We start from the raw sequence: 27,912 nt of genomic DNA on the forward strand, positions 1-27,912 counted from the left end.
GAGAAGATAGCTGAAGACAACGAAGCAGCATGCGTAGGTGACAGTGACACAGACGCCGACACTGCTTTACGGGGCGATACACCTTCGAGCAGCAATGTGTCTAGTACCCCTCCGAGAAAAAAACAGAAAAGGATGCAAAAATACTGAAGAATGGGTAAAAGGAAGCACCTAGGTGGAAAAAGTGCTTGATAACATCTATAAAGCACACTGCACGTTGTGCCGGCGCTCTTTTTCCGTAGCCCCTGGTGGACTTACTGATCTGAAACAACATGCTTCCAGTACTGCAGTCACGCCATCTGCACTTTAAATTTTAGTGCGCAATTACATTGCACTTTACGGCCCGTTTGTCAGCTGCATGACTCCAAAATAGCCATTCAATTGTATTCATGCTGCTCCAATAACATAAATACATCAATTTGTTATCAGCAAACTCCAGTGCATTCTTGAAGACCAGGTCCCCATGTGTTCATGACATGAATTTAATGCCTTTTTACTGAACCAATTTGGAATTATGGAATGCTATAATCTTCCAAAATGGCCATTCAATTGCATACATGCTGCATTTTAACCCATTGACGCCGGGAAAGCATTAACGCATTTCTACCATTAAGACCGGGAGTGCTGTTGCGTCACTCTACCATTAAGGCCGGGACAGCAGATATGTCATTTTGTAGTATTTGTATTTTTTTCCACCTATTTTCGGTCTCTTGGCCAATGAAATGCATCAGAACATGATCAGAATACATGCGGGAGTGTCGCAATACAGCATTGGACTTTTCCAGAACTTTGAAATCATGACGGAAGACGACTATAGCGGAGGAGCTCAGCAGTAAGTGACGGAAACAGCGCCGATCATTTAATTGCTGATCCGGACTTTGAACCCTCGGAACCAATCAACCGGGATTTATGGATGAGGAATATGTTTTTAGACGACATATTTTCACCAAAGAACAGACAGATTTGTGGCCATCTGGAGATAATAATAATAATATTAATAATATATTAATATTATTAATAATAATAATAGGCTAATTGATTGTGATGATGATATAAGAAATCATGACTGTTTATGTCTTATATTACTTTATGCGTTGTTGAGTACCCTGAAAAGTGCAATATATAAAATGTATTATTATTATTTATTATTATTATTATTATGATTTTTTTTTTTTATTAGAGTAGGCTAATGAGAACTATGTCTTGTTCTTCCAGTGGTCATATCATGTTTGCATCTTGCTAATGGGCATGTATTAGTATTATGCATAGGATTTTTTATTCAGTCAAATGTTACATTTGCTGAGTTTGTTGATTTAAAAAAAAAATGTATTGAAGGTTTGGACAAATAAACTCAACTTCGTATGAAAGCCACGGGTATAAGCTCTCAAATACTTTTTGAATTTCATTTTTATCTGCTACAGAGGCTGAAAAATCTATTATTTAGTAGGTGTTGAATTTCCAGAAAAACTTCAGGTTTTAGGGGGTCATTTGAAAATCGCCCATAGGTTTTCCAGGCATTTTTTTCCAGGCGCTTTAGGCCTTAATGGGTTAAAAGCCAACAAAAGGAGTGAATCAAGTTGTTATTAGCAAACTCCACTACATCTTTGAAAAACAGGGCCTAGTTGTTATTTTGTGCTAAAGTGAATTGCTGGATAATCATTTGTTTTCCATGTATTCATGTCACACAAAAATATGCATCTAATTCAATTCAGGTTCGAGTCAAATTGTTAAAAAATCATTTTACTTACAAAAAAGGGGCTAAAAAATTTCACCACGCCAGGATGGGTGAAGGCAATCGGGTCAGCCGGCCCTGCCAATGAAGTGTCCCTTATTTATTTTTCTGGGAGTTGGCAACCCTACCCGAGGCCCTAATAAAGCCCAATATTGCCATGACATTCATGTCCAATATGAGTGTATGTAAACTTCAGACAACAACTGTATATTTCTATTTTAGCCCCGCAACACAATAGCGATGATGGTGTGCAAGGTTTTCTTGAAACCCACAAAATTAGTTTTCATAATTCGTAAGTACGTTTTTTCTTCTGACAAAAATTTGTACTTGTTGTGAGACATATTTAAGTTTAAGTCATTAGAAAAAAAGGCATACAAGTACTTTTTTTTTGGCCTTCATAATCTTTATCTAGTTTCAGTCAATGACAAATCAAAACCTTATGTTTTTGCCTTGCTATTATTGTTTTGTAGCAGGTATGCATAGACGAGACCTGACTTCCAGCTAAGATAAAGAGCAGCAACAGAGGATACAATGAGCTAAGCTATCAAAAAAGAAGCAGTTCTGAGTATACTAGTATTCTTAAACCTAGATCCTATTTTTCACTATTTTTTCCTAAGGCCAGTCTAAGGCAAAACAAGCACTTTTAGTAGATATACACTAAAAGTGCGCAGTTTCCCCTTGCGATTACTTTGCAGCTTGAGTCACAGTGCTGTTGCTCAACACTGGACTAAAATTTTAAAAAATGATGCGAGTATTAGTCATTTATTTATGAAAACATTACAAAAAATAAATAAATAATGAGGTCCAGGTGGAAAAAAGTTCCCTTTTAATTGCTGCAAAAGGTGTTTCTACAAGGTATTAAAAAGTTGATGAATACTTAATAATAGTTTATGACCCAAATGGCTTTTTATAAAAGATAACTTAAACGTATGAATGGTTATGGGAGAATAAACACATCCACACACATCATAAGATGCATCATTACTTTTCTTTCTTTTAAAGCTACTTTGAATGCCACTCCCTTGAGCCTAATATGCTAAGCAATAAATCCTCTGTCAAAATAATGCTCAGCAGCACAAAGACTAGGGACCCCTATCTGTGCAGATGGATGGACAGTAATGCATAGTTGGGTTGAGAAACATAAAAGAAGCTGAAAACCTCTATACAGAAACTGATACTGCTGTGTTATATTTCCTTGATTTAAGGCACGCTATTTCAAATGGTACCTGAGTATTGACAATCACTTATGCATGGAACTTGAATTCTCTCTCAACAGGTCTGATGATCTCTGTAATGATTCAGCAAATGTATCTGATATAACAACAGTCACCAGTTCATATTTATTATGTATTTTTGTTGGCTCTCTATCAGTCCTTATAATGTGTGGAAATCTTCTTGTAATAATCTCCATCATTTACTTCAAACAGCTCCACACTCCTACAAACTACCTCATCCTCTCTCTGGCTGTGGCTGACCTGCTTGTTGGAGTTGTAGTTTTGCCTTTCAGCATAATACTGACTGTAACTTCATGTTGGTATCTTGAAGATTTACTCTGTAAAATACGAGGCAGCTTTGATATATTTCTGTGTGCATCTTCTATTTTGAACTTGTGCTCTATCTCTGTTGACAGATATTACGCAGTGTGTCAGCCTCTGAGCTATAGAACTAAAATGAATGTTCATGTTATTGTTGTCATGATCCTGTTGAGCTGGACTGTTTCTGCATTAATTGGAAGTGGCATCACAATACGGGGATTGAATGAAGGGCAATCAAATGGGTGTGTTATATTTCAACATACAAGTTCAGCAATTATGGGAACCATTTTTGCCTTTTACCTCCCAGCTGTCATAATGTTCTTCATCTATCTAAAGATTTTTATCGTGGCACGGAGACAGGCACACAGCATCCAGAACACAACCTGTCAGAGCAAAAAGTCTGGAGCAGCTGTCAGTAAGAGGGAGAAAAAGGCCACCAAAACTCTGGCTGTTGTTATGGGAGTATTCCTCATCTGTTGGACTCCTTTTTTCCTTTGTATCACTTTTTACCCTTTGAGTAACTACACAATACCAGTTCCTTTGATTGAAATATTGAAATGGCTTGGATGGTCGAACTCAATGCTAAATCCACTGGTCTATGGTTTCTTTTACCGCTGGTTTCGATCATCTTTCAGAATGATAATTTCTGGGAAAATATTTCAAGGTGATTTTACTAATTCTAAGCTCCTTTGACTCATTGTTAAAGTGTTGCAATTTCACTAATACTGTAGTTTGACATTGAAGATAAGCATCTTTTTCTCTGCATGTCATAGATTTAACTTTATGTACAACTTGGCCTCTCAAACAGTATGTAACATCTGTGTGAATGTCTATAAATAAATGTAGATCCATAGTCTCCTTTGCTGTTTGCATTTAATAATTATATTTCTTTAGATGCTGCATCTATATGTTAATGCACGTCGTGTATTCTTATGAATTAAAAAGGAAGACCCTTTTTATAGCACACAAAGCTTTAAACTGGCCTATAAGGAATCTGGAAATAAATAGTCCAAAGCTTTTTGCTTCATAGTAGTGTTATCGCCTTCATCTTCTCATTACAGAAATTGAAAGTAAAATTACAATGCAAACATCTTGTAATGCTAATTTTTTGGTGCCACAACATTTTGTTTTGATAGTGTTTCTTAGAAGAACAGCCCTGTGCAAGGAGAGCTGACCCCAAAGTCTTGCTGCCAGCCTTAAGAGTGTCAAAACAGTGCAGATGAAGGCGATGAAGAGAGGTCTGGAACTAGAACCCATTGCAGCAACACATTACACAAAGCTCACTGGTAATCTAGTATATCCTCGTGGCTTTGTTGCAAACAATGGGTTACAAGGTAACCCTGGTTCTCTGAGTATAGAGAATATCTCTCCACTACATATAGAATATATGTTATGTTATGGGATTGCTGACATCCTGGCAGCTGACATGAATCAAAATTTAAGACACACCACGCCTATCGTGGCTCCCCCTGCGCCGTCTATAAATAGACCCAGCTGCGCAGGGTAATGCTGATTATTCTGATTTGAACTGGTCCCAAGCGGCCTCGATGTGGAGAGATATTCTCTATACTCAGAGAACCAGGGTTACCTTGTAACCCAACGTTCTCTTTCTTATGAGAATATCTCTCCACTACATATAGAATATATGTTATGGGACTCTGTAAGACACACCGCGAGAGCACCAAGGAGACAAGAGCAGACGCCGCTCCTATAGCAACTCCCTCTGGTATTTTCGAATGAGACGTCCCCACCACCAAGTGCACAAACAATAAAACACACAGTGTGTGCAAATCACCCAAGAACTACATACAAATACCCTCCTCACACACAGGGAGGGGTCAGTGACACGACACAACCTGAACAAAACAAGCCCTGCAAGACGCAATGGCTGAGTGTGAGGAAGAGGCCACTCAGCTGGCCACCACCCTGCTAGACCACTGACAAAGACTTGGGACATCACCCTGGCTGGTCCAACCAGCACAGGGGCGTGGCGAATCACCTATTTTGGAGTGGCCCTCAGCACCCGCTCACCGAAGGAGGTGCCGGCAGCCACATTCAAACAGTAGAACTGTGTAAACGTGGTCGGAGTCGACCATGTAGCGGCCGCACACACCTCAGAGAGGGTGGCGGTGGTAGACAACCTAGCCTTAGACAGTGGTTCACCCAGGCACTGGGGCCTGAAAGAGACGAACAACTGGTCTGTTTTTCTGAATGCCGCTGTGCGCTGAATATCGACCTTCAATGCCCTGACCGGACATAGCGCTGACATCTTCCTGACCCTCGCCTGCCTCCTGGGGGGGCCTAAGGGAGCGCAGCTCTACCGACTGATTCAGGTGAAAGTCGGTGAGCACTTTGGGTAGGAACACCGGATTCGGACGCAGGATAACTCCTGTGTTGTCCGGCAGAAACCGACAGCAACTCTCATGTACAGAGAGAGCCTGTAGTTCCCCCACCCTCTTGGCTGATGTTATTGCCAAGAGGAATGCCGCTTTGAGCGACATCCACTGAAGGCTCACAGATTCAAGGGGCTCGAAGCGCTCCTGCTCCAAGGCAGACAGAACCCGATCCACGTCCCACGACGGGCTAGCTGGCCTCCTGCTGCGTGGCACAAGCCTCTACGCACCCTTCAGGAACCGCGATAAAAGGCTGCTGTCATCCACAGACTAGTCTAGTCTAGCCAGTCTAGCCTCACCCACATGAGAGGCTTTGATGGCTGCCACCACACCCCTCAGGGTCGATGGGGACTTCCCAGTTTCAAGGAGCTCCTGTAGGTACCTAAGCACCTCTGGGGCCGAACATGTCACAGCGTCGATCTGGTTAGTGGCGCACCATGACACGAACAGCTCCCAGTGGAGTATGCCGCCCTCGTCGATGGGGCTCGAGCACTGTGCAGGGTCCGAACCATCGAGCTTGTGAGCCCCATGTCTAATAGACCGGCCCTCTCAGGGGCCAGGCCAAGAGATTGAGCCCCTGAGGGAAGTGATGAAACAGGGTCCCCTGTGCCTGGCCCAACAGGTCCCGGCGAACTGGAAGTTTCCATGGTGTCCTGTCCAGGAGTGGTGTCACCCACGAGAACCATGTCATGTGGGCCCAGTCTGGCGCCACCAGGATCACCTGGACCTCCTCCCGACTCATCCTCTGCAGCAGGCTTGGCAGAAGGCTGAATGGGGGAAAGGTGTAGAGCAGCCCCTGAGGCCACTGGTGTGCCATGGCGTCGGTGCCTAGGGGAAGCAAGTCCCTCCCCACGGAGTAGAACAGTGGGCAGTGAGCATTGTCTGTGGAGGCAAACAGATCGGCCACCGCTCTGCCGAATCGGCACCAGATCTCTTCTACCACTGCTGGATGCAACCTCCAGTTCCCTGGATGTGGCCCATTCCTGGAGAGGAGGTCCGCTGCCACATTCACCACTCCTGGCACATGCATGGCCCTGAGTGACAGGAACTGTGTGTATGCCCATGTCCACAGTTTGTGTGCAATCCTGCACAGACGCAGAGAGCCCATGCCTCCCTGTCTGTGTCATATGCCGCTGCTGTGGTGCTGTCAGTTCTTACGAGAACATGGCGGCCCTGCAGCCTTGGCAGGAAGTGCCAAAGGGCCAGGTGGGTTGCCCTCAGTTCCAGGAGATTGATATGCTGGCCCTGCCAGAGGACACCTCAGCGGCCGCTGATGCCCCTGCCTTCGTGGAGAGTGCCCCAACCCTCAAGGGATGCATCTACAGATATCAACTGCCGACACAGGACTGGGCCCAGCCTGCTGCTCCTCGAGATGTTCCCTGGAACCTTCCACCAACTGAGGGCTGTGCACAATCTCCTGGTGACCAGCACCACAGCCCGTAGGTCTCTCCGTTGGCACAGGCCCAGGCTGAAGAGACACCACTGTACTGACCACATGTGCAGAAGAGCTAGTGGGACCACCTGCACAGCAGCGGCCATGAGGCCCAAGAGGCGCAGGCACAGCCTCCTAGTGACTCTGGCCCCCAGACGAAAGTGCGCGAGCCAATCGTTGAAGGAGTCCTGTCTTTCCTGCGTCAATCTCACCGAACCTGTCCTGGCATCCAGCCACATGCCGAGGAACCAAGTGGTCTGAGCTGGCTGCAGACTGCACTTTTCGTCGTTGATACACAACCCCAGGTCCTGGATTTGCACATGGCAACAACACTGCTGCTCTGTCTGAGCCCATATGAGCAAGTCGTCCAGGTAATTCAATATCCTGAGACCCCACTGCCGCAGAGGCCCCAAGACCGCGTCCCTACACGTGGTGAAGGTGCGGGGAGCCAGTGAGATGGCAAAGGGGAGGACACAGAATTCGAAGGTTTTGCCATCGAAGGCAAACCTGAGAAATGTCCTGTGGCCCTCCCAAATTGGGATTTGAAAATATGCGTCTTTGAGGTCGAGTGTGGCAAACCAGTCGTTCACAAGGACAGCCTGCTTCACTCGTGGCACAGTCAACATCTTGCATTTCAGGGGCCGGAGGAACTTGTTCAGGTCCCTGAGGTCCAGAATTGGCCTGAGTGTCCCATCGCGTTTCAGAACAAGAAAGTAATGGGAGTAAAACCCCGCCTGCTTGTCTCCCAGCCCTACCCCTCTGATGGCCTTTTGGGTCAGAAGAGTGGACACTTCTGAGCGCAGGACCTCTCTGTGCTGGTGATCGACCGTGACGGAGAGTGCAGGCACCGAAGTCACAGGAGGGGCGCTCAGAAACTGAAGACGATACCCCTGGATCATTGTTGAAACAACCCAGGGGTCTGCCCCCAGGGCCTCCCATGAAGCCTGGGACCCCTGAGGGCGAAGGCAGGCTGGGGAAGATGTGACGTCAGGACCCCTTCCGGCGCGTCCCTTCGTGCCGCATCCAGCCTAACCCTCAGGTCAGGCTGAATGCGGCACGGCTGTGGCTGCAGCTGCTGCCGCTGACGCCCTTCCTGCCAGCCGGTGTTCTGCCTCAAGGTGTTTGACATCTCTCCGGCTGCGCGACGAGCCTCCTGTGCCTGCTGGATCATAGCTGTCGCGTCCGGCCCAAACATGGCTGTAGGCTCCACTGGCAACCTGAACAGACATGCCTTGTCTTCAGGCTGCAACTGGGACTGCGACAGCCACAGGTGGCGACGTGCCTGCCAGAGCCCTGACAAGGCCTTGCCTGCCGCCACCCCTTGCTCTCTCATGAGCTTAGGGAGAAGGGAGGAGACCTCCTGCAGTTCATCTACCAGCAGTCCCCCACCCTCCTGTGACAATTGCTTCACCAAATGTCGTTGATACAGGGACAAAATGGCTGCTGTGTTGGCTAGTTTTGTCTGAACTGCCATAGCACCATGCATTTTTCCCAGCAAGCTATCCATTGCACTGCAGTTCTTGCTTCGGCTTTTCCCTTTCCCGAGAACTGATTTGGAGGAGCCACCAGAGCCGTCGTGCAGAAACAACTCATGCATGCAGCAGGACCTTCCCTTGCTGCCTGCACATGGTCCTCCCCCAAACAGTAAACACCTAAATGATGTGGGTCTTCCATAGGGCTTTTCCTCCCACAGCCCTGGCACAGCAGGCCCTGCCGACTTGCAATAGCCATGACCTCACCGTCACGTGACCCGGAAGTGCCCACAGTGTTTTGATAGCAACGGCTAATTGGTAGCCTGTTACTTTTCAACAACCCTCTGAATGAATGAATGGAGGGGAGAGACAGCCGACAGCAAGCTTGTGTTGCTCTCGTAGCTGTGTGTGTTTTTGTTTTTTTTTGCTTAGTGTAATGTCAAAGCAGACCAGGGGGTAGGACGCCGGCCGTGCCCACGACTCGTCGCTTCTCCGGACCAGCTGTAACACACGCGGTACCCTCTCCCGATGGAAAAACTTTGACCGCATAAAGTGCAAGAAAGGAATTTATTGAGAGAGGACGCTGGCTGCACCCGTGACTGTGTCGCTGCCTCAGACCAGCTATGCCGCACCCGGTCCCCACAGCTCACTTTCCCTTTTTAAACAAAAAGAGCAAGAGAAGAAGGAAGAGCAAGACAGCGACTTTGCAATCCTGAGAGGAGCCCAACGTTAGACCAGCTCTCCACCCAAAGGTACCGGATCACACACAAAGCCACCGTTCAAACTCTCCTCCTTCTTCCTTTGTCTTTCTTTTTCTTTTCTCACGTTGTCTGATCTGCCATAGTGAAAATCAGATGATCAACAATACCCTGCGCAGCTGGGTCTATTTATAGACGGCGCAGGGTGAGCCACGATAGGCGTGGTGTGTCTTAAATTTTGATTCACGTCAGCTGCCAGTGTCAGGCTTGGGCAAAAAGGAGGACTCAGATGCAGATAGGCAGCAGTAATGACAGGCTTTATTTATCTGAATAGATTTCTCTTAGACAGAATGATAAATAAACAGGCTATGAACATCTAGAAAGTCCGAAGACACACCAAGAACACAAAACAAACACAGAACCAAAAGCGCTCCCGAAGGAGGAAAAATTCTACTCTGATCTTATCAGGAATACTCTATGAAAATGTATAAAACAAAACAAAATCACTCCGAAGAGGAAAAGCACACAGGCTATGAAATTTTCTACTCTTATCTATGTTACAAAATTTACAAACAGAAAACGCTCCAAAAGGAGGAAAACAACACTACAAAAATTACTTTGACTTAGAAAAATAAAGAAGCTAACCAGAAAACTATGACCAAAAAATCACTCTGTTTCAGAGGAAAAGCAATTCAGAAAACAAAACTTTACACACTTAACTTGATTCAATACAGGACTGTGAACAAGGCTGGATGCATACGATAGGACGACAAAATACTCTGGCAACGAGGACAGGGGAAGACAAAGACTATATACACACCGGGGAGGGGAACACAGGTGGAAACAATCAGGAATCAGGGAAGAAACCAGACCATGACACAGGAGGAAGGGCAAGTGACCTGAAACGAGAGGGAAGTTACTTTTCAAAATAAAACCGGAAGTTACTTTTCAAAATAAAACGGTAACGGTAACAGACAAAAAACCCAAGACAAGACATCCCTCACCGCGGTGTGACAGCAGGATGTCAGCAATCCCATAACATAACATATATTCTATATGTAGTGGAGAGATATTCTCATAAGAAAGAGAACACCCATGCCCCACATCTTTGAATATCACCAGACCATAAGGTCATAGGGAGAGGAGAGAGCAAAAGCCCAATATATGGGCAATCACAAATTTTTTTCCTGAGGCCAGTCAGACGCAAAAGCACTTTTAGTGGGTATACACTGAAAGTGTGCAGTTTCCCTTGCGATTATATTGCAGCTTGAGTCACAGTACTGTTGCTCAACACTGGATTAAAATTTAAGAAATGCTGCCAGCGTTCGTCACTTATAGATGAAAAAATCACCCCAAAAAAGGAGGTGGAGGAATGTTCCCTTTTAATTGCTGCAAAAGGTGTGTCTTCAAGGTATTGAAAGGGTGATGCATACTTAATAATACTATATGACCCAAATGGTTCTTTATAAAAGATAATTTAAAAGTATGTATGGTAATGGCAGATCAAGCACATGCATGCACATCATAACACATCATTATAATTTTTTTATTTAACCTACTTTGAATGCCACTCCCTTGAGCCTCATATGTTAATGAGCTCAGAGCAATAAATCCTCTTTCAAAAGTTAATGCTCAGCAGCACAAAGACCAGGGACACCTATCTGCAGATGGATGGAAAGTGATGGATAGCCTTGTTGTGAACATACAGAAACTGATACTGCTGTGTTATATTTTCTTGATTTAAGGCACATTATTTTTAATGCTACCTGAGTATTGATACTCATTTATGCATGGAACCTGAATTCTCTCTTAACAGGTCTGATGATCTCTGTAATGATTCAGCAAATGAATCCAGTATAACAACAGTCATCAGTTCATATTTATTGTGTATTTTTGTTGGCTCTCTATCAGTCCTTATAATGTGTGGAAATCTTCTTGTAATAATCTCCATCATTTACTTCAAACAACTCCACACTCCTACAAACTACCTCATCCTCTCTCTGGCTGTGGCTGACCTGCTTGTTGGGGTTGTAGTTTTGCCTTTCAGCATAATACTGACTGTAACTTCATGTTGGTATCTTGAATATTTACTCTGTATGATACGAAGCAGCTTTGATGCATTTCTGTGTATATCTTCTGTTTTGAACTTGTGCTCTATCTCTGTTGACAGATATTACGCAGTGTGTCAGCCTCTGAGCTATAGAACTAAAATGAATGTTCATGTTATTGTTGTCATGATCCTGTTGAACTGGACTGTTTCTGCTCTTCTTGGAATTGGCATCACAATACGGGGATTGAATGAAGGGAAATCAAATCGGTGTGTTATATTTCAACATACAAGTTCAGCAATTATGGGAACTGCTTTTGTTTTTTATATCCCAGCTTTCATAATGTTCTCCATCTATCTAAAGATTTTCATTGTGGCACAGAGACAGGCACGCAGCATCCAGAACACAACCTGTCAGAGAAAAAAGTCTGGAGCAGCTATCAGTAAGAGGGAAAGAAAGGCCACCAAAACTCTGGCTGTTGTTATGGGAGTATTCCTCATCTGTTGGACTCCTTTCGTCCTTTGCATCACATCTTACCCTTTGAGTAATTACACAACACCAGTTCCTTTGATTGAAACATTTAAATGGCTTGGATGGTCCAACTCAATGCTAAATCCATTGGTCTATGGTTTCTTTTACCGCTGGTTTCGATCATCTTTCAGAATGATAATTTCTGGGAAAATATTTCAAGGTGATTTTACTAATTCTAAGCTCTTTTGACTCATTGTTAAAGTGCTGCAATTTCACTAATGCTGTAGTTTGACACTGAAGATGAGCATCTTTTTCTCTGCATGTCATAGGTTTACCTGTATGTACAACTCGGCCTCTCAAACAGTATGTAACATCTGTGTGAATGTCTATGAATAAATGTGGATCCATAGTCTCCTTTGCAGTTTGCATTTAATTATAATAATTCTTTAGATGCTGCATCTATATGTTAATGCATGTGTATTCTTGAATTAAATGAATGAATTAAAAGGGAAGGCCCTTTCTATGGCAAAAAAGGTGAAAACTGGCCTATAAGGAATTTGGAAATAAATAGTCCAAAGCTTTTTGCTTCATAGTAGTGTTATCGCCTTCATCTTCTCATTACAGAAATTGAAAGTAAAATCACAATGCAAACATCTTGTAATGCTGATTGTTTGGTGCCACAACATTTTGTTTTGATAACAATGTTTATTGCATTAGATTTAATTATGTCATTCCAGTTAACTTTATTGCTGGAAATTTCTGATAATGTGCTAAACAATCTTACAATAACATGCAGTTCTTTTTACTCAGTAATAAAATACATGTTTATATGAACGCCATGAAGTGCTGATTCAGATGTTGGAAGACTCTGATTCACCATTGCTGCTCGAGTTTGAGGTAGACATCTGAAAGACAAAAAAATTGTTAATAGAACAGCTTATATTAAGAAAACGGAAAGAAATCTAAATTTAAAATAACTTGCATCTTCTTCCACGCAGTCAACTAAAGCTTAATCCACTGAAAGAGGAAATACCACCACTTGTACTCTATAGTAGAATATAAGTCAAATTAAGTGATTGCCGTTTAACAGGTCTGTAGATTCAGCCACAGACAGACACAAAGAAAACATGCATTGACTTAAAACCAATGTATGAAGTGTTTTTTTGATATATACAGTGCTTAACATATTTGTTAGACCACCTGTCATAAAAACTAGAAAACATAAATATTTTAAACATCTTTTACAAGCTTTTTTAAAACTAAAATGTTATTGTTATTCATTTGGCAAATAACAAACTGAATTCACCTTTTTATAACAAAATTTGAGTCGTCTCACTGGCTTCTCTGAGAAGTCAGAAATGAATGAAGCATAACATTCAACCACTAAAACTCATTTTTCTGTTCAGGAATGCAAGTAAATAACTGTAATTTGATATCTTTATCAAGAAATAATATTGTGCTTTACTGTTTTAACTGTTTTTTGCAAAACAGTAAATTAAAAAAATTCATGGATAACAACGGTACCTATATTTTAGCATTAAAATATAATTTTGTTGAAAGAGCTTCTACATACTGGTGTATTAACCATGACAGAAACATAAAAAAATAATACAGCCCCTCTAATACTTTTTGAAAAAATACTTTTGCATCCCCTTTAATACTTTTTTAAGCCCTTTGCTTAACAAATGTATAAGAGGGGCTGCATTATGTCCTTAAGGCATGCATTAAGTTTGGCTAGCTGATCAATCAATTTCACCTGGCTTGATTGATCTATATAACTGGGTGTCATCAGCATAACAATGAAATTAATCAAATGTTTTTAATGATATTACCGAGAGGGAGCATATAAAGGGTGAATAAAATTGGTCCAAGCACAGAACTCTGTGGAACACTGTTGTTAACATCAGTGTGCATGGAGAATTCATTGTTCACATTAACAAACTGGGAACATACTGATAAGTATGATTCAAACCAGCCCAGTGCCGTTCCTCCAATGCCAATTACATATTCCAGTCTCTGTAATAGGATGCAGCAAATGCAGCACTCAGATCTAGCAAGACAAGTACAGAGACAAGTCTTTTGTCTAGAGCAATTAAAAGGTAATTTGTAATTTTTACCAGTGCTGTTTCTGTTAAGAAATGCTGCCAGCGTTCGTTACTTATACATGAAAAAATTACCCCAAAAAAGGAGGTGGAAAAATGTTCCCTTTTAATTGCTGCAAAAGGTGTGTCTTCAAGGTATTGAAAGGGTGATGCATACTTAATAATAATATATGACCCAAATGGTTCTTTATAAAAGATAATTTAAAAGTATGTATGGTAATGGCAGATCAAACACATGCATGCACATCATAACACATCATTATATATTTTGCTTTAACCTACTTTGAATGCCACTCCCTTGAGCCTAATATGTTAATGAGCTCAGAGCAATAAATCCTCTTTCAAAAGTTAATGCTGAGCAGCACAAAGACCAGGGACCCCGATCTGTGCAAATGCATGGACAGTAATGGATAGGCAGGTTGTGAAACATATACAGCAGTTAAAGAAACTGAAAACCTATATACAGAAACTCATACTGCTGTGTTATATTTTCTTGATTTAAGGCACATTATTTTAAATGTTACCTGAGTATTGATAATCATTTATGCATGGAACCTGAATTCTCTCTTAACAGGTCTGATGATCTCTGTAATGATTCAGCAAATGAATCCAGTACAACAACAGTCATCACTTCATATTTATTATGTATTTTTGTTGGCTCTCTATCAGTTCTGATAATGTGTGGAAATCTTCTTGTAATAATCTCCATCATTTACTTCAAACAGCTTCACACTCCTACAAACTACCTCATCCTCTCTCTGGCTGTGGCTGACCTGCTTGTTGGGGTTGTAGTTTTGCCTTTTAGCATAATACTGACTGTAACTTCATGTTGGTATCTTGAATATTTACTCTGTATGATACGAAGCAGCTTTGATGCATTTCTGTGTGTATCTTCTATTTTTAACTTGTGTTCTATCTCTGTTGACAGATATTACGCAGTGTGTCAGCCTCTGAGCTACAAAACTAAAATGAATGTTCATGTAATTGTTGTCATGATCCTGTTGAGCTGGACTGTTTCTGCACTTCTTGGAATTGGCACCACATTACGGGGATTGAATGAAGGGCAATCAAATCGGTGTGTTATATTTCAACATACAAGTTCAGCAATTATGGGAATTGCTTTTGTTTTTTATATCCCAGCTTTCATAATGTTCTCCATCTACCTAAAGATTTTCATTGTGGCACAGAGACAGGCACGCAGCATCCAGAACACAACCTGTCAGAGAAAAAAGTCTGGAGCAGCTGTCATTAAGAGGGAAAGAAAGGCCACCAAAACTCTGGCTGTTGTTATGGGAGTTTTCCTCATCTGTTGGACTCCTTTTGTCATTTGCATCACATCTTACCCTTTGAGTAATTACACAACACCAGTTCCTTTGATTGAAACATTTAAATGGCTTGGATGGTCCAACTCAATGCTAAATCCATTGGTCTATGGTTTCTTTTACCACTGGTTTCGATCATCTTTCAGAATGATAATTTCTGGGAAAATATTTCAAGGTGATTTTACTAATTCTAAGCTCTTTTGACTCATTGTTAAAGTGCTGCAATTTCACTAATGCTGTAGTTTGACACTGAAGATGAGCATCTTTTTCTCTGCATGTCATAGGTTTACCTGTATGTACAACTCAGCCTCTCAAACAGTATGTAACATCTGTGTGAATGTCTATGAATAAATGTGGATCCATAGTCTCCTTTGCTGTTTGCATTTAATTATAATATTTCTTTAGATGCTGCATCTATATGTTAATACATGTGTATTCTTGAATTAAATGAATGAATTAAAAAGGAAGGCCCTTTCTATGGCAAAAAAAGCTTTAAACTGGCCTATAAGGAATTTGGAAATAAATAGTCCAAAGCTTTTTGCTTCATAGTAGTGTTATTGCCTTCATCTTCTCATTACAGAAATTGAAAGTAAAATTACAATGCAAACATCTTGTAATGCTGATTGTTTGGTGCCACAACATTTTGTTTTGATAACGATGTTTATTGCATTAGATTTAATTATGTCATTCCAGTTAACTTTATTGCTGGAAATTTCTGACAATGTGCTATACAATCTTACAATAACATGCAGTTCTTTTTACTCAGTAATAAAATAAATGTTTATATGAACGCCATGAAGTGCTGATTCAGATGTTGGAAGACTCTGATTCACCATTGCTGCTCGAGTTTGAGGTAGACATCTAATAGGACAGCTTATATTAAGAAAATGGAAATAAATCTAAATTTAAAATAACTTGCATATTCTTCCAAGCAGTCAATTTAAGCTTAATCCACTGAAAGAGGAAATACCACCACTTGTACTCTATAGTAGAATATAAGTCAAATTAAGTGATTGCCGTTTAACAGGTCTGAAGATTCAGCCACAGACAGACACAAAGAAAACATGCATTGACTTAATACTAGTGTATGCAGTGTTTTTATTAAATATATACAGTGCTTAACATATTTGTTAGACCACCTGTCATAAAAACTAGAAAACATACATATTTTAAACATCTTTTAAAAGCTTGTTTAAAACTAAAATGTTATTGTTATTCATTTGGCAAATAACAAACTGAATTCACCTTTTTATAACAAAATTTGAGTCGTCTCACTGGCTTCTCTGAGAAGTCAGAAATTAATCAAGCATAACATTCAACCACTAAAACTCATTTTTCTGTTCAGGAATGCAAGTAAATAACTGTAATTTGATATCTTTATCAAGTAATAATATTGTGCTTTACTGTTTTAACTGTTTTTTGCAAAACAGTAAATTTAAAAATTCATGGATAACAACAGTACCTATATTTTAGCATTAAAATATAATTTTGTTTAAAGAGCTTCTACATACCGGTGTATTAACCATAACAGAAACATAAACATGTTTTGTTTAATTGCAGTTGAAGTTTAATTTTTTTATGAGGTTATTTTGAACAACTCCTCTTCTGTAAGAACCTGGTTTAAATAACTTAGCTTTGGGAGGACGGGGGACAGACACAGTCTCTATTTGGTTTTGGGTGGGAGACTGCTCTAAAGGAAGTGCAGAGAAGTGTTTTACACTGCGACTCTGCCTCCTGGTCTCAACTCTGAGTTGTCATGGGTTCAGACCGCAAATAAACTTGGTCAGGTTGCTAGATATGAGAGCGGCTCCATCCAAAGTAGGATGAACACCATCTCTCCTAATAAGACCAGGTCTCCTCCAGAAAGTTTGCCAATGATTAACGAAGCCCACATTGTTTGCTGGACACCACCTCGGCAACCAGTGCTGGAATGATGAAATGCGGCTACACATATCGCTGGTCAAATTCGGCAGGGGACCAGAGAAAACTACGGAGTCCGACATTGTTTTCGCATATGCACACATCGATTCCACATTCATTTTAGTGACCTCTGATCAACGTAACTGGGTATCATTACCGACCCAAATAATCACTTTAATGAATTTACGCTTATGCTTAGCCAGCAGTTTCAAAAAGGATTCAATGTCGCCCGCTCTGGCCCCATGCACTATGATGCCTGGTTTTGCTAACTCCATGTTCCGGAGGGTGGTGTCACCTATGATCAGAGTTGGTTTCTCAGTAGGTGTGTTACTAAGTGGAGAGAATCTGTTGATGTCAAGCGGTTGGTGGTTAATCATCATTTCAGGCTTCGGCTTCAGACTATTCTTCCTTCGGACACCCACCCAGCCGTCCGGCCGCTCGAGAGGTGTCAGGGAATGGCTAGCTATGCTATGTCGGCTCGCACCAGCAAAGGGTGCCGGATTGGTTTCCGCCGCATTTCCAATTCACTAAGCCTCGCCTCCAACACGGACCAGAGACATGGCTTGAAATTAGCCGACCAACTTTAGTCAGCTGTAGTTCAAACTAGTTAAATGCTCACTGAATGGCAAGAGAACTGATTTTTCCAGACCACGGCAAGACCAGTCAGACGTGGAGTCTAAATAGAACAATCCATTTGGCACAATTCATTTAGATGGATAAAATCCATATCTCGCTGCCAGGTTTCAGTTAAAAATAAGAAGGAAAGTTTTTCTCTTGCAAGCAAGTATTTCAAAATGTGAGCTTTATTCGCTACAGAACGTGGTCATCAGTGCAGAAAATTGTGGGGGTGCGAGCAATTTGCTGGATCACTCCAGTGAATTCCACCATAATAAGGTCGGCATGAGGGCTTATTCGTGATTCTTACTGGGAATTTTATGGGAATTGGGGAAGACACAGGAATAGTGGTAGGAAACCCACCTCGCCACAAGAAGGAGCTAACTTTGTTTGTAGGGGAGGGAGAGGCTTGCTTGTTGTGACCGGAGGTGACCTGAGGACTGTGAGGCCATTTGTTGTGGGTTGGTCAGTGCGAGGATGAAGTCAAGGTGGAGTAGAAGATGTTGTCTGATAGAGAGCGTGAGCCTAGGCTATTGGGGTGAATGCCATCCTGAGCCAGTGTGTGTTTGGTCAGGATGCTGGTAAACTTTTCCTGGTTGGCAGACACTTTAGCGCCAGGAAAGCAAAAAGTAGTTGTGAATCTGGAGATGGACGGACAGAGTGGGGGACAGGACCCCACCATGGAGCAAGTGGAAATTGGGGGATTGAGCGGCGAGTCCTGGCACAAGCTGAGCACTGTGATGTCCGGGTCAGAGGTGACAGAGTGCTGTGGGTGCCAGAAGATGGTCAGAGACATGGCTTGAAATTAGCCGACCAACTTTAGTCAGCTGTAGTTCAAACTAGTTAAAGGCTCACTGAATGGCAAGAGAACTGTTGCTCCTACGCCGCTCGCTAAAGACAGTGTAGGATGACAGACAGTGGACATGCTGCCTTATATACTGTTAGATTGCACATATTCAGGTAAGCACATCCTGATTGGCTGGCTACATTAATACAAATTTCAGTGAATGAATGAGTGCTTATGGTAGGAGGAGTATTACATTCCAGAAGAGGGCTCCGCCTGTGCTAATAGAAATAGAGTTACAAAATCATAACCTTCGTTAGAACCAAGGTATGCATAAGACCATCTCTGAACGCACAAGAAGTCCAACCTAGAAGCAGATGGCTACATCAGCAGAAGACAACAGTGCCACTTTACCTTGCTAGCTCATTAAAGTGGTCAGTGAGTGTACATCATTAATAATATATTTTCAGTGTGTTCCCTAGCCAGAGTTTAGGGTCATGGTGTGTCTAGTTTGAGTAGTCTCGCTGGTTAGCAAGAATGCTGCAGCTTCCATGGCCACTGTAATCACAGCCGAATGCCCTGCATGCTGTGGCTCGGGGTTCACAAAGTATCCAAAGGATGATGCGTAGAAACACAGCAAAATATGCCGAAACCATAACCATGACCATATGGGTCATAAGTGGTGATTGGAAGGGATTATTTTCGAATGGGTCTATACCCATACATACTACATACTACTACATTTATTTATTTTTACAAAAATAAATGTATTCAATGTATTCACTCATTCTGGATTTTTAAACTTTCTCAACTATTGTTAGAGCTGCATTGATCTTGTCATCTAGCTTTCTAAAGACAAGTGAGTATATTTCACAAATTATCACAAACTATTTCTTTGAAATCAACATAGTGTCCTTAACACTAAAATGACTATTGATGAAAAACTATAGTCTAGGCGGGTATCACCATACCAACGCAGTTCAGCCAAGAATCATAGTCCTTCCTGCTGCATCTGTTTCTCTGTACTGTGACAGCAACAGTACGGGGTTCTTATCAATACTGGCAGCAATGATGAAACAGACAATCGCAGTCTGTTACAAGGCAGTATAAATGATGTATGCATGAAGGCAGTGCTATTTCTGGTGATGGCTTTCCAAGCGCACCCTTCAATAATGGGACAGGTGACTAAGCTTACCAGAGATATCCCAACTCTAACATAAGTGATTATATGTGACGCGCTCCATCGAAATGAGTCGGAAGTCGCAACCGCCCGTTCTTATAAAAACACGTTTAAACATGAAAAAAGTGATTTCGGGCTGTTTTGGGGTTTTATGCGTTTCTGAATAAATAAAGTCTCAGCTTTAAGACAATGTTAACATTATTATGATGCCGCACACAGACAGGCTGGATGACGTGATTCAGATAGTGGTCAAGATCGCTGGCTTAAGTAGATGGATTAATGTGAGGAGAACATTGCAAAATGTTTCAATTTAATCAGAGATAGAGGTGCTGCATGTGTTGATAACTGGACAGAGTTAATTACGGACTATTTCACCGCACCGGTAGGTGAGGAGACGAGAGGAGAGAGAGACAGCGGGACCACCGACTAGGACGCGGACGGTGCAGCTAACGTTAGCCAAGATAATGCCGGACAGATTGAGTTGGAGGAAGATGATGAGGAAGATATTGCGCTAATGGATGAGCCGATGGTAGCATACAATGTCTCTGACTGTAGTTATCTAAACGAGGACAATGTTAAAGAGACTGCGATAGCTCAAGAGTACAAGTGGAGCCGCAAACTTCACAACACAACAGCGGGCCTGCTAGCTGCTGTTTACCGGAGGAGACGTGAGAAGACGCGACCTAGTTAAAGAGATGACTGATGGTAAGTGCTTATACTTTATCTACACGATCCTCTTTTTCTCTGTTAGTAAGGGCTAATAAAATCACTAGAGCAGGCTAAGAAAGCAGCTAATAATGCTCGATAACTACACTACACTGTGTGTAACGTTAGCCCAGGTGTGGGCGTGTCAGGTGTGTATCTCAGTTGTCTACTGTCTCCTATAAATTACATTTATTAACATAATGAGGAAAATCAGTGTTTTATTCACTCAAAAAATTGTTGTTTCTGAACATAATCCAGGCAGTGATTACCTTATCACCACACCAACTGATGCTAAATATTAAACAGTAATATACAAACATAATTTGTAGGAGACAGGTTTGCTGTGAGACACAAAAGTGAGGAGATCTTTAGGCTAAAACAAAATAAACAGCCTAAAGTATGGTTAATGTATAGTAAAAGTATTTTTTTTAAAGATCTGATATGGTGAATCAAACTGTATGGTGAATATGTTATGTTTCTGAATATGGGGCTGTATTAAATCCTGTGCAGTCTGTCTATCAGTGAATGCACTGATCATATTGAAGCAATAATACAGAAATGATCAGGCCTCATTCAACAATGATTCAATGTGATTTAGCCAGCCCAAAATGTTTGTGATGACTGGATTTTTCATTTATGCTATCTTATTTTGTAGATGAAAACATTTGGTCCATCCTGTGAAGCCCCATACGACTGTCAGAGGATGCAGTGTGAGAAGCAGCAACACCAGAGGACTGCCTACTTCCTTGATGCATGTGAAAGTTTAATTATGAAATAATATAAAATATATTCTGTATTATTATATTAAAAGGGCCATTGTCTGTATATATATTTTTAATTGTATGGATATGTACTTGTAAGTAAGTAAGTACATGTGTGCACGTGGCTCACTATTTAATATTTTATAAATATTCTTTATATTAATATTTTGAAAGTATTATTATATTTAAATACCCATCATATATTCTGTATTACATCATATGTACAGTATATTTGTTCATATTTTATCATTATTGTATTCCATATGTTTTGGATACTTATCTACATGGGTTTCTAGGCCTGTACTGTGTTGTGTATGTGCTTGTGCACGAGGTCACGTGCACGTGATCACGTGCATGTGTATGTGTGACAGTATGAGTAGACTACACATACAGATGTGGGGTATCACCTTTGACCCAAAAATATTGTGTTCATTTGGACTCTAGTCTTAATAAATGTGTTTTAATGTGAAACATGGAGTAATCTGTATCATTTTCTTTAAAGCCCTTTTTCTCAAAACTAACTTTTGATAACAGTCGAACTTTGGATGATCATATCTCATGGAATATTTGGCGTAGAAACATAATGTTGGTATTGACATGAAGCTAAGAGTCTCCTCTTTACAGACACATCAAAATCTCAAAATGTGTTTCGGGGTCAATGTGACTCATTTTGATGGAGCAGGTCACATATCAAAGACTTTTGTCAGTTTTGGAGGGCTGTTTGTTGCCATCCGAATAGACAGAGGTGAGATGGTTACAGTTGCACCATACTGTGTTGTTTATGTCGGAAACAAACGTACAACCCTCAACATCCAAAGCATCCAGATTATCAAACCGCATGAAGTTCCAACATACTGTTTAGCTTTCTGAATTGTTGCATTTATTTTGACCGAACCTTTAGTACCTGTGATATTCTCGTTGCAGAAGTCAATGACCAACCAGAGTGTTTAGAAAATTAGGTTTTATATCTCGGAGGCAAACATAGTACATCCGTAATGTTTACATAGTAACGGGCTCTGCCGAGACTGAACACCAAAATCTGCTCATGCCCATAAGGGTCATGCAGTACGTCACTGTTGTGACAGTGTTAGTTCTCATCAACATTACTGTACCCCCCACAGAACAAGGACATAAGTCTTCAACAAAAGTCCACAAAACACATGTGGATTGGATGGCCAAACTCCATTGCCAAGGTGAAGAGTTGGTCCACTGCTCTACGACCAGCACCACGAGACGATATCCCCATTCCGGGTCAGCAGTTCTCCCCTGCTAAACACAGCTTCAAACCAAGCCCTGCTCCCCTCTTCCTGAGCCTTCAAAGGGTTTGCCTGAACATCCTCGAGCCCAATTGAAAGTCGTTCTTTATGTTCTCACAGTATTACTCCCAAACCTGAGTTGTTGCTGCTATGCTATTAGTCCAGGAGGCTGTCTGACCACCTGCAACCTGCAGAGCATTAAGTATCTAATGTCAAACTTGCCAAAAAACATCTGTCTGTATTCCTAGAAAAAAAAAAATAGGAGTTGAAGGCAGGGGCAACCTCAGAAAGCTGTTTATGACTAAACTAAATCCCTGTTCCCTACAGTGATGATCGAGCCAGCAGATCATTTTAGTGAGCCAATAGTATATCTAATTGTTAACCCTCACAGTTAAGGGACCAGAGACACTTACTTGACCCCATCCAATCTTTCTGGCAAATTAAAACATCCTGGCTCAGCCATCTTTTGTGACCTATGACAGCTTCATTAATACATTATAAGTACCGACATGTATAACAATGTTCCTAACGCAAAGTCCGTAGGACAAGAGCACAACAGTCAACCAAAACCATTGTAAGAAGTCTGTAACATTTTGTTAGCTTTAGAGTGAAAAGATAGGGCTACGCAGGTATTGACTTTGAGCGAAGATAAAGAGCAGCAACAAAGGTTACAATAAAACTAAGCTATAAAAAGAACAAGCAGTTATGAGTATACCAGTATTCTTAAAACCAGATCTTATTTTTCTTAATTTTTTCTGAGACAGTCATGAGCAAAAACAAGTACTTGTAGTGGATATACAGTGAAAATGTCAGTTGGCCCTTGCCAATACATTGCAGCTTGAGTCACAGTGCTGTTGCTCAACACTGGACTAAAACCCCTTCTAATTGCTACAAGGTATCAAAAAGGTGATGAAGACTTAATAATAATACATCACTCAAATGGTTATAAAAGATATGTATGATTATGGAAAATCTAACACATGCACCCACATCACAAGACGTTTTCATTTCATTTATTTATTTGTTTATTTAACAGGGACAGTGCATGGCTCTCAGCCGTACCAGAATTAACAAAATTCTGCAAAACTGCAACAACAAAGTTTCACACTCATAAAACACAATACAACACAGGACAACAGCAAGAAAAAAATCACAGTATTAAGCCACAACACAAAACAATGTTAAAGTACAACACTTAAGAGATTGCAAAATAGTGAACTAATGTTTGAGTTTATAGTTGGTGGGTGCATGATTGGGTGGATTTAAGCCATGATTTTATTTTAGATTTAAAACCAACGAATGTGCTGATGTCTCTGATCTAATTTGGTACTGAGTTCCAATAATTAGTATTAGTACTTATAGAAAAAGCTGATCTGCCAAATTCAGTACATCTGCGCTGTACTGCACAGTGACCTCTACTGGTCGTCCTAGTTGTTCTCCTGTTGTCTGGGCGCATTTATATAAACTCCTTTAACGGAGGAGCAGCCAGACTATGAATCACCCTATACACTAAGTACACTAACACTGGCAAGACACACAAAATTTTCAAGGTCAAGAGTTTGTGCTTTTGAATGATATTGCAGTGATGATGACTTGATGGCTTTTTGTCGAATACCTTGAGAGTTTGTTTATGGAGCGTTTGTAGTGGAGCAAGTGTTGTTTTTCCAGTTTGTGACCAACTTGTGATGCAGTATGCAACATGTGAAAAAATCATAGAGTGCATATATAATTTGGCGGCATCTAGTGGTAGTTGAATTCGAATGTGTCTGAAATTTCTTAAATTAAATTTGACGGTGTTACAGACCTGTTTTATATGTTTCTTAAAAGACAACTGTGAATCAACAATGACTCCCAGATATTTAAAATGTGACACAGTCTGGATTTTTTCCCCGTTTACAAGGATATCTGGCTGATTTCCATTTTTTCTTATATAAAAATACATGCATGCAGTTTTACTGACGTTTAGTGTCAGGCAAGACTCTGAGAGCCAGGTGGCAATTTTGGCCATCGCTGCTGTCAATTTGGCTGCCACTTCACATCTGTCCCTTCCATGTGCCAGGATGACCGTGTCATCCGCGTAAATTTGGGTTTCAACTTCAGGACATGCAAGTAGTAGGTCGTTAACATACAAACTAAATAGTAAAGGGCCTAAGACTGAGCCGTGTGGGACACCAACAGAACAATTAATAAATGATGACATTTTATTCCAAACTCTGGTACATTGTCTTCTATCACACTTCTAACGTATCATTACTTCTTCTTTTTTTAAACCTACTTTAAATGCCACTCCCTTGAGCCTGACATGCTAATGAGCTCAGAGCAATAAATCCTCTTTCAAATGAATGCTCAGCAGCACAAAGACCAGGGACCCCTATCTGTGCAAATGCATGGACAGTGATAGAAAGCCATGTTATAAAACATACAGAGCACGAATGAAAACCACGTTATTTTAAATGCCATTGATAACCGTTTAATGCATGGAACCTGAATTCTCTCTTAACATGTCTGATGATCTCTGTAATGATTCAGCAAATGTATCCGGTATAACAACAGTCAACATTTCATATTTATTGTGTATTTTTGTTGGCTCTCTAACAGTCCTTATAATGTGTGGAAACCTTCTTGTAATAATCTCCATCATTTACTTCAAACAGCTCCACACTCCTACAAACTACCTCATCCTCTCTCTGGCTGTGGCTGACCTGCTTGTTGGGGTTGTAGTTTTGCCTTTCAGCATAATACTGACTGTAACTTCATGTTGGTATCTTGAATATTTACTCTGTAAGATACGAGGCAGCTTTGATATATTTCTGAGCGTATCATCTATTTTGAACTTGTGCTCTATCTCTGTTGACAGATATTACGCAGTGTGTCAGCCTCTGAGCTACAGAACTAAAATGAATGTTCATGTTATTATTGTCATGATCCTGTTGAGCTGGACTGTTTCTGCACTTCTTGGAATTGGCATCACAATACGGGGATTGAATGAAGGGCAATCAAATAGGTGTGTTATATTTCAACATACAAGTTCAGCAATTATGGGAACTCTTTTTGGTTTTTATCTCCCAGCTATCATAATGTTCTCCATCTATCTAAAGATTTTTATTGTGGCACAGAGACAGGCACGCAGCATCCAGAACACAACCTGTCAGAGCAAAAAGTCTGGAGCAGCTGTCAGTAAGAGGGAGAGAAAGGCCACCAAAACTCTGGCTGTTGTTATTGGAGTATTCCTCATCTGTTGGACTCCTTTTGTCCTTTGTATCACTTTTTACTCTTTGAGTAATTACACAATACCAGTTCCTTTGATTGAAACATTTAAATGGCTTGGATGGTCGAACTCAATGCACAATCCATTGGTCTATGGTTTCTTTTACCGCTGGTTTCGATCATCTTTCAGAATGATAATTTCTGGGAAAATATTTCAAGGTGATTTTACTAATTCTAAGCTCTTTTGACTCATTGTTAAAGTGCTGCAATTTCACTAATGCTGTAGTTTGACACTGAAGATGAGCATCTTTTTCTCTGCATGTCATAGGTTTACCTGTATGTACAACTCAGCCTCAAACAGTATGTAACATCTGTGTGAAAATGTGGATCCATAGTCTCCTTTGCTGTTTGCATTTAATTATAATATGTATTTAGATGCTGCATCTATATGTTAATACATGTGTATTCTTGAATTAAATGAATGAATTAAAAAGGAAGGCCCTTTCTATGGCAAAAAAGGTTTAAACTGGCCTATAAGGAATTTGGAAATAAATAGTCCAAAGCTTCTTGCTTCATAGTAGTGTTATTGCCTTCATCTTTTCATTACAGAAATTGAAAGTAAAATTACAATGCAAACATCTTGTAATGCTGATTGTTTGGTGCCACAACATTTTGTTTTTATAACAATGTTTATTGCATTAGATTTAATTATGTCATTCCAGTTAACTTTATTGCTGGAAATTTCTGATAATGTGCTAAAAAATCTTACAATAACATGCAGTTCTTTTTACTCAGTAATAAAATACATGTTTATATGAACGCCATTAAGTGCTGATTCAGATGTTGGAAGACTCTGATTCACCATTGCTGCTCGAGTTTGAGGTAGACATCTGAAAGACAAAAAAATTGTTAATAGAACAGCTTATATTAAGAAAATGGAAAGAAATCTAAATTTAAAATAACTTGCATCTTCTTCCACGCAGTCAACTTAAGCTTAATCCACTGAAAGAGGAAATACCACCACTTGTACTCTGTAGTAGAATATAAGTCAAATTAAGTGATTGCCGTTTAACAGGTCTGTAGATTCAGCCACAGACAGACACAAAGAAAACATGCATTGACTTAAAACTAATGTATGAAGTGGTTTTTTGATAAATACAGTGCTTAACATATTTGTTAGACCACCTGTCATAAAAACTAGAAAACATAAATATTTTAAACATCTTTTAAAAGCTTGTTTAAAAGTAAAATGTTATTGTTATTCATTTGGCAAATAACAAACTGAATTTACCTTTTTATAACAAAATTTGAGTCGTCTCACTGGCTTCTCTGAGAAGTCAGAAATGGATAACAACAGTACCTATATTTTAGCATTAAAATATAATTTTGTTTAAAGAGCTTCTACATACCGGTGTATTAACCATTACAGAAACATAAACATAAATATGTTTTGTTTAATTGCAGTTGGATTTTTATCAGGTTATTTTGAACAACTCCTCCTATGTTAGAACCTGGTTTAAATAACTTAGCTTTGGGAGGACGGGGGACAAACACTATGATGCCTGGTTTTGCTAACTCCATGTTTTGAAGAGTGGCGTCACCAATGATCAGAGTTGGTTTCTCAGTAGGTGTGTTACTAAGTGGAGAGACTCTGTTGATGTCAAGCGGTTGGTGGTTAATCATCATTTCAGGCTTTGGCTTCAGACTATTCTTCCTTCGGACAGCCACCCAGCCGCTCGAGAGGTGTCAGGGAATGGCTAGCTATGCTATGTCGGCTCGCATCAGCTAAGGGCGACTGGCTAACTGCTGCAGTTAACTTTACCGGATTGGTTTCCGCCGCACTTCCAGTTCACTAAGCCTCGCCTCCAACACAGCTGAAGCGCTACACTTATTACATGTACCATTATCATTAAAGGAGGCTAAGCAGTAACTAAACATTTGACACACCGGGCAAGAGAGAGCAGGAGAGTGAGGGGGAGAAGACTAAGCTGCTATTAGTCCAGGAGGCTGTCTGACCACCTGCAACCTAACCTAACCCTAACCCTAACCCTAATCTCAGCATGTCGGGGCAACCTCAGAAAGCTGTTTATGACTAAACTAAATCCCTGTTCCCTACAGTGATGATCGAGCCAGCAGATCATTTTAGTGAGCCAATAGTATGTCTAAATATTATCCCTCACAGTTAAGGGACCAGAAACACTTACTTGACCCCATCCAATCTTTCTGGCAAATTAAAACATCCTGGCTCAGCCATCTTTTGTGACCTATGACAGCTTCATTAA

The 27,912-nt window shown here is 40.8% G+C and overlaps 4 protein-coding genes and 1 pseudogene across 4 annotated transcripts; 4 read left to right on the forward strand and 1 right to left on the reverse strand.

Annotated features, from left to right (window-relative positions):
• Positions 1-150: 150 nt before the first annotated feature.
• Positions 151-3,957, forward strand: LOC131991505 (trace amine-associated receptor 1-like). Its single transcript, XM_059356958.1, has 3 exons — positions 151-154; positions 3,101-3,283; positions 3,356-3,957. Exons 1-3 carry the CDS (start codon positions 151-153, stop codon positions 3,955-3,957), a joined length of 789 nt encoding a protein of 262 aa, XP_059212941.1.
• A 1,466-nt stretch (positions 3,958-5,423) lies between these two features.
• LOC131991506 (uncharacterized) lies at positions 5,424-7,988 on the reverse strand (annotated as a pseudogene).
• A 2,023-nt stretch (positions 7,989-10,011) lies between these two features.
• LOC131991507 (trace amine-associated receptor 1-like) lies at positions 10,012-12,064 on the forward strand. Its single transcript, XM_059356960.1, has 3 exons — positions 10,012-10,153; positions 11,171-11,353; positions 11,426-12,064. The coding sequence occupies exons 1-3, from the start codon at positions 10,012-10,014 to the stop codon at positions 12,025-12,027; spliced, it is 927 nt and encodes a 308-aa protein (XP_059212943.1). The 3' UTR covers positions 12,028-12,064.
• Positions 12,065-14,276: 2,212 nt separating this feature from the next.
• Positions 14,277-15,406, forward strand: LOC131991508 (trace amine-associated receptor 1-like). The gene is made up of 3 exons (XM_059356961.1): positions 14,277-14,283; positions 14,550-14,732; positions 14,805-15,406. The coding sequence occupies exons 1-3, from the start codon at positions 14,277-14,279 to the stop codon at positions 15,404-15,406; spliced, it is 792 nt and encodes a 263-aa protein (XP_059212944.1).
• A 6,403-nt stretch (positions 15,407-21,809) lies between these two features.
• Positions 21,810-27,419, forward strand: LOC131991510 (trace amine-associated receptor 1-like). The gene is made up of 4 exons (XM_059356963.1): positions 21,810-21,912; positions 25,022-25,204; positions 25,277-25,849; positions 27,322-27,419. The coding sequence occupies exons 1-4, from the start codon at positions 21,810-21,812 to the stop codon at positions 27,417-27,419; spliced, it is 957 nt and encodes a 318-aa protein (XP_059212946.1).
• The last annotated feature ends 493 nt before the right edge of the window (positions 27,420-27,912 follow it).

Source organism: Centropristis striata, chromosome 18 (assembly GCF_030273125.1).
Source record: "Centropristis striata isolate RG_2023a ecotype Rhode Island chromosome 18, C.striata_1.0, whole genome shotgun sequence".
Classification (NCBI taxonomy): Eukaryota; Metazoa; Chordata; class Actinopteri; order Perciformes; family Serranidae; genus Centropristis; species Centropristis striata.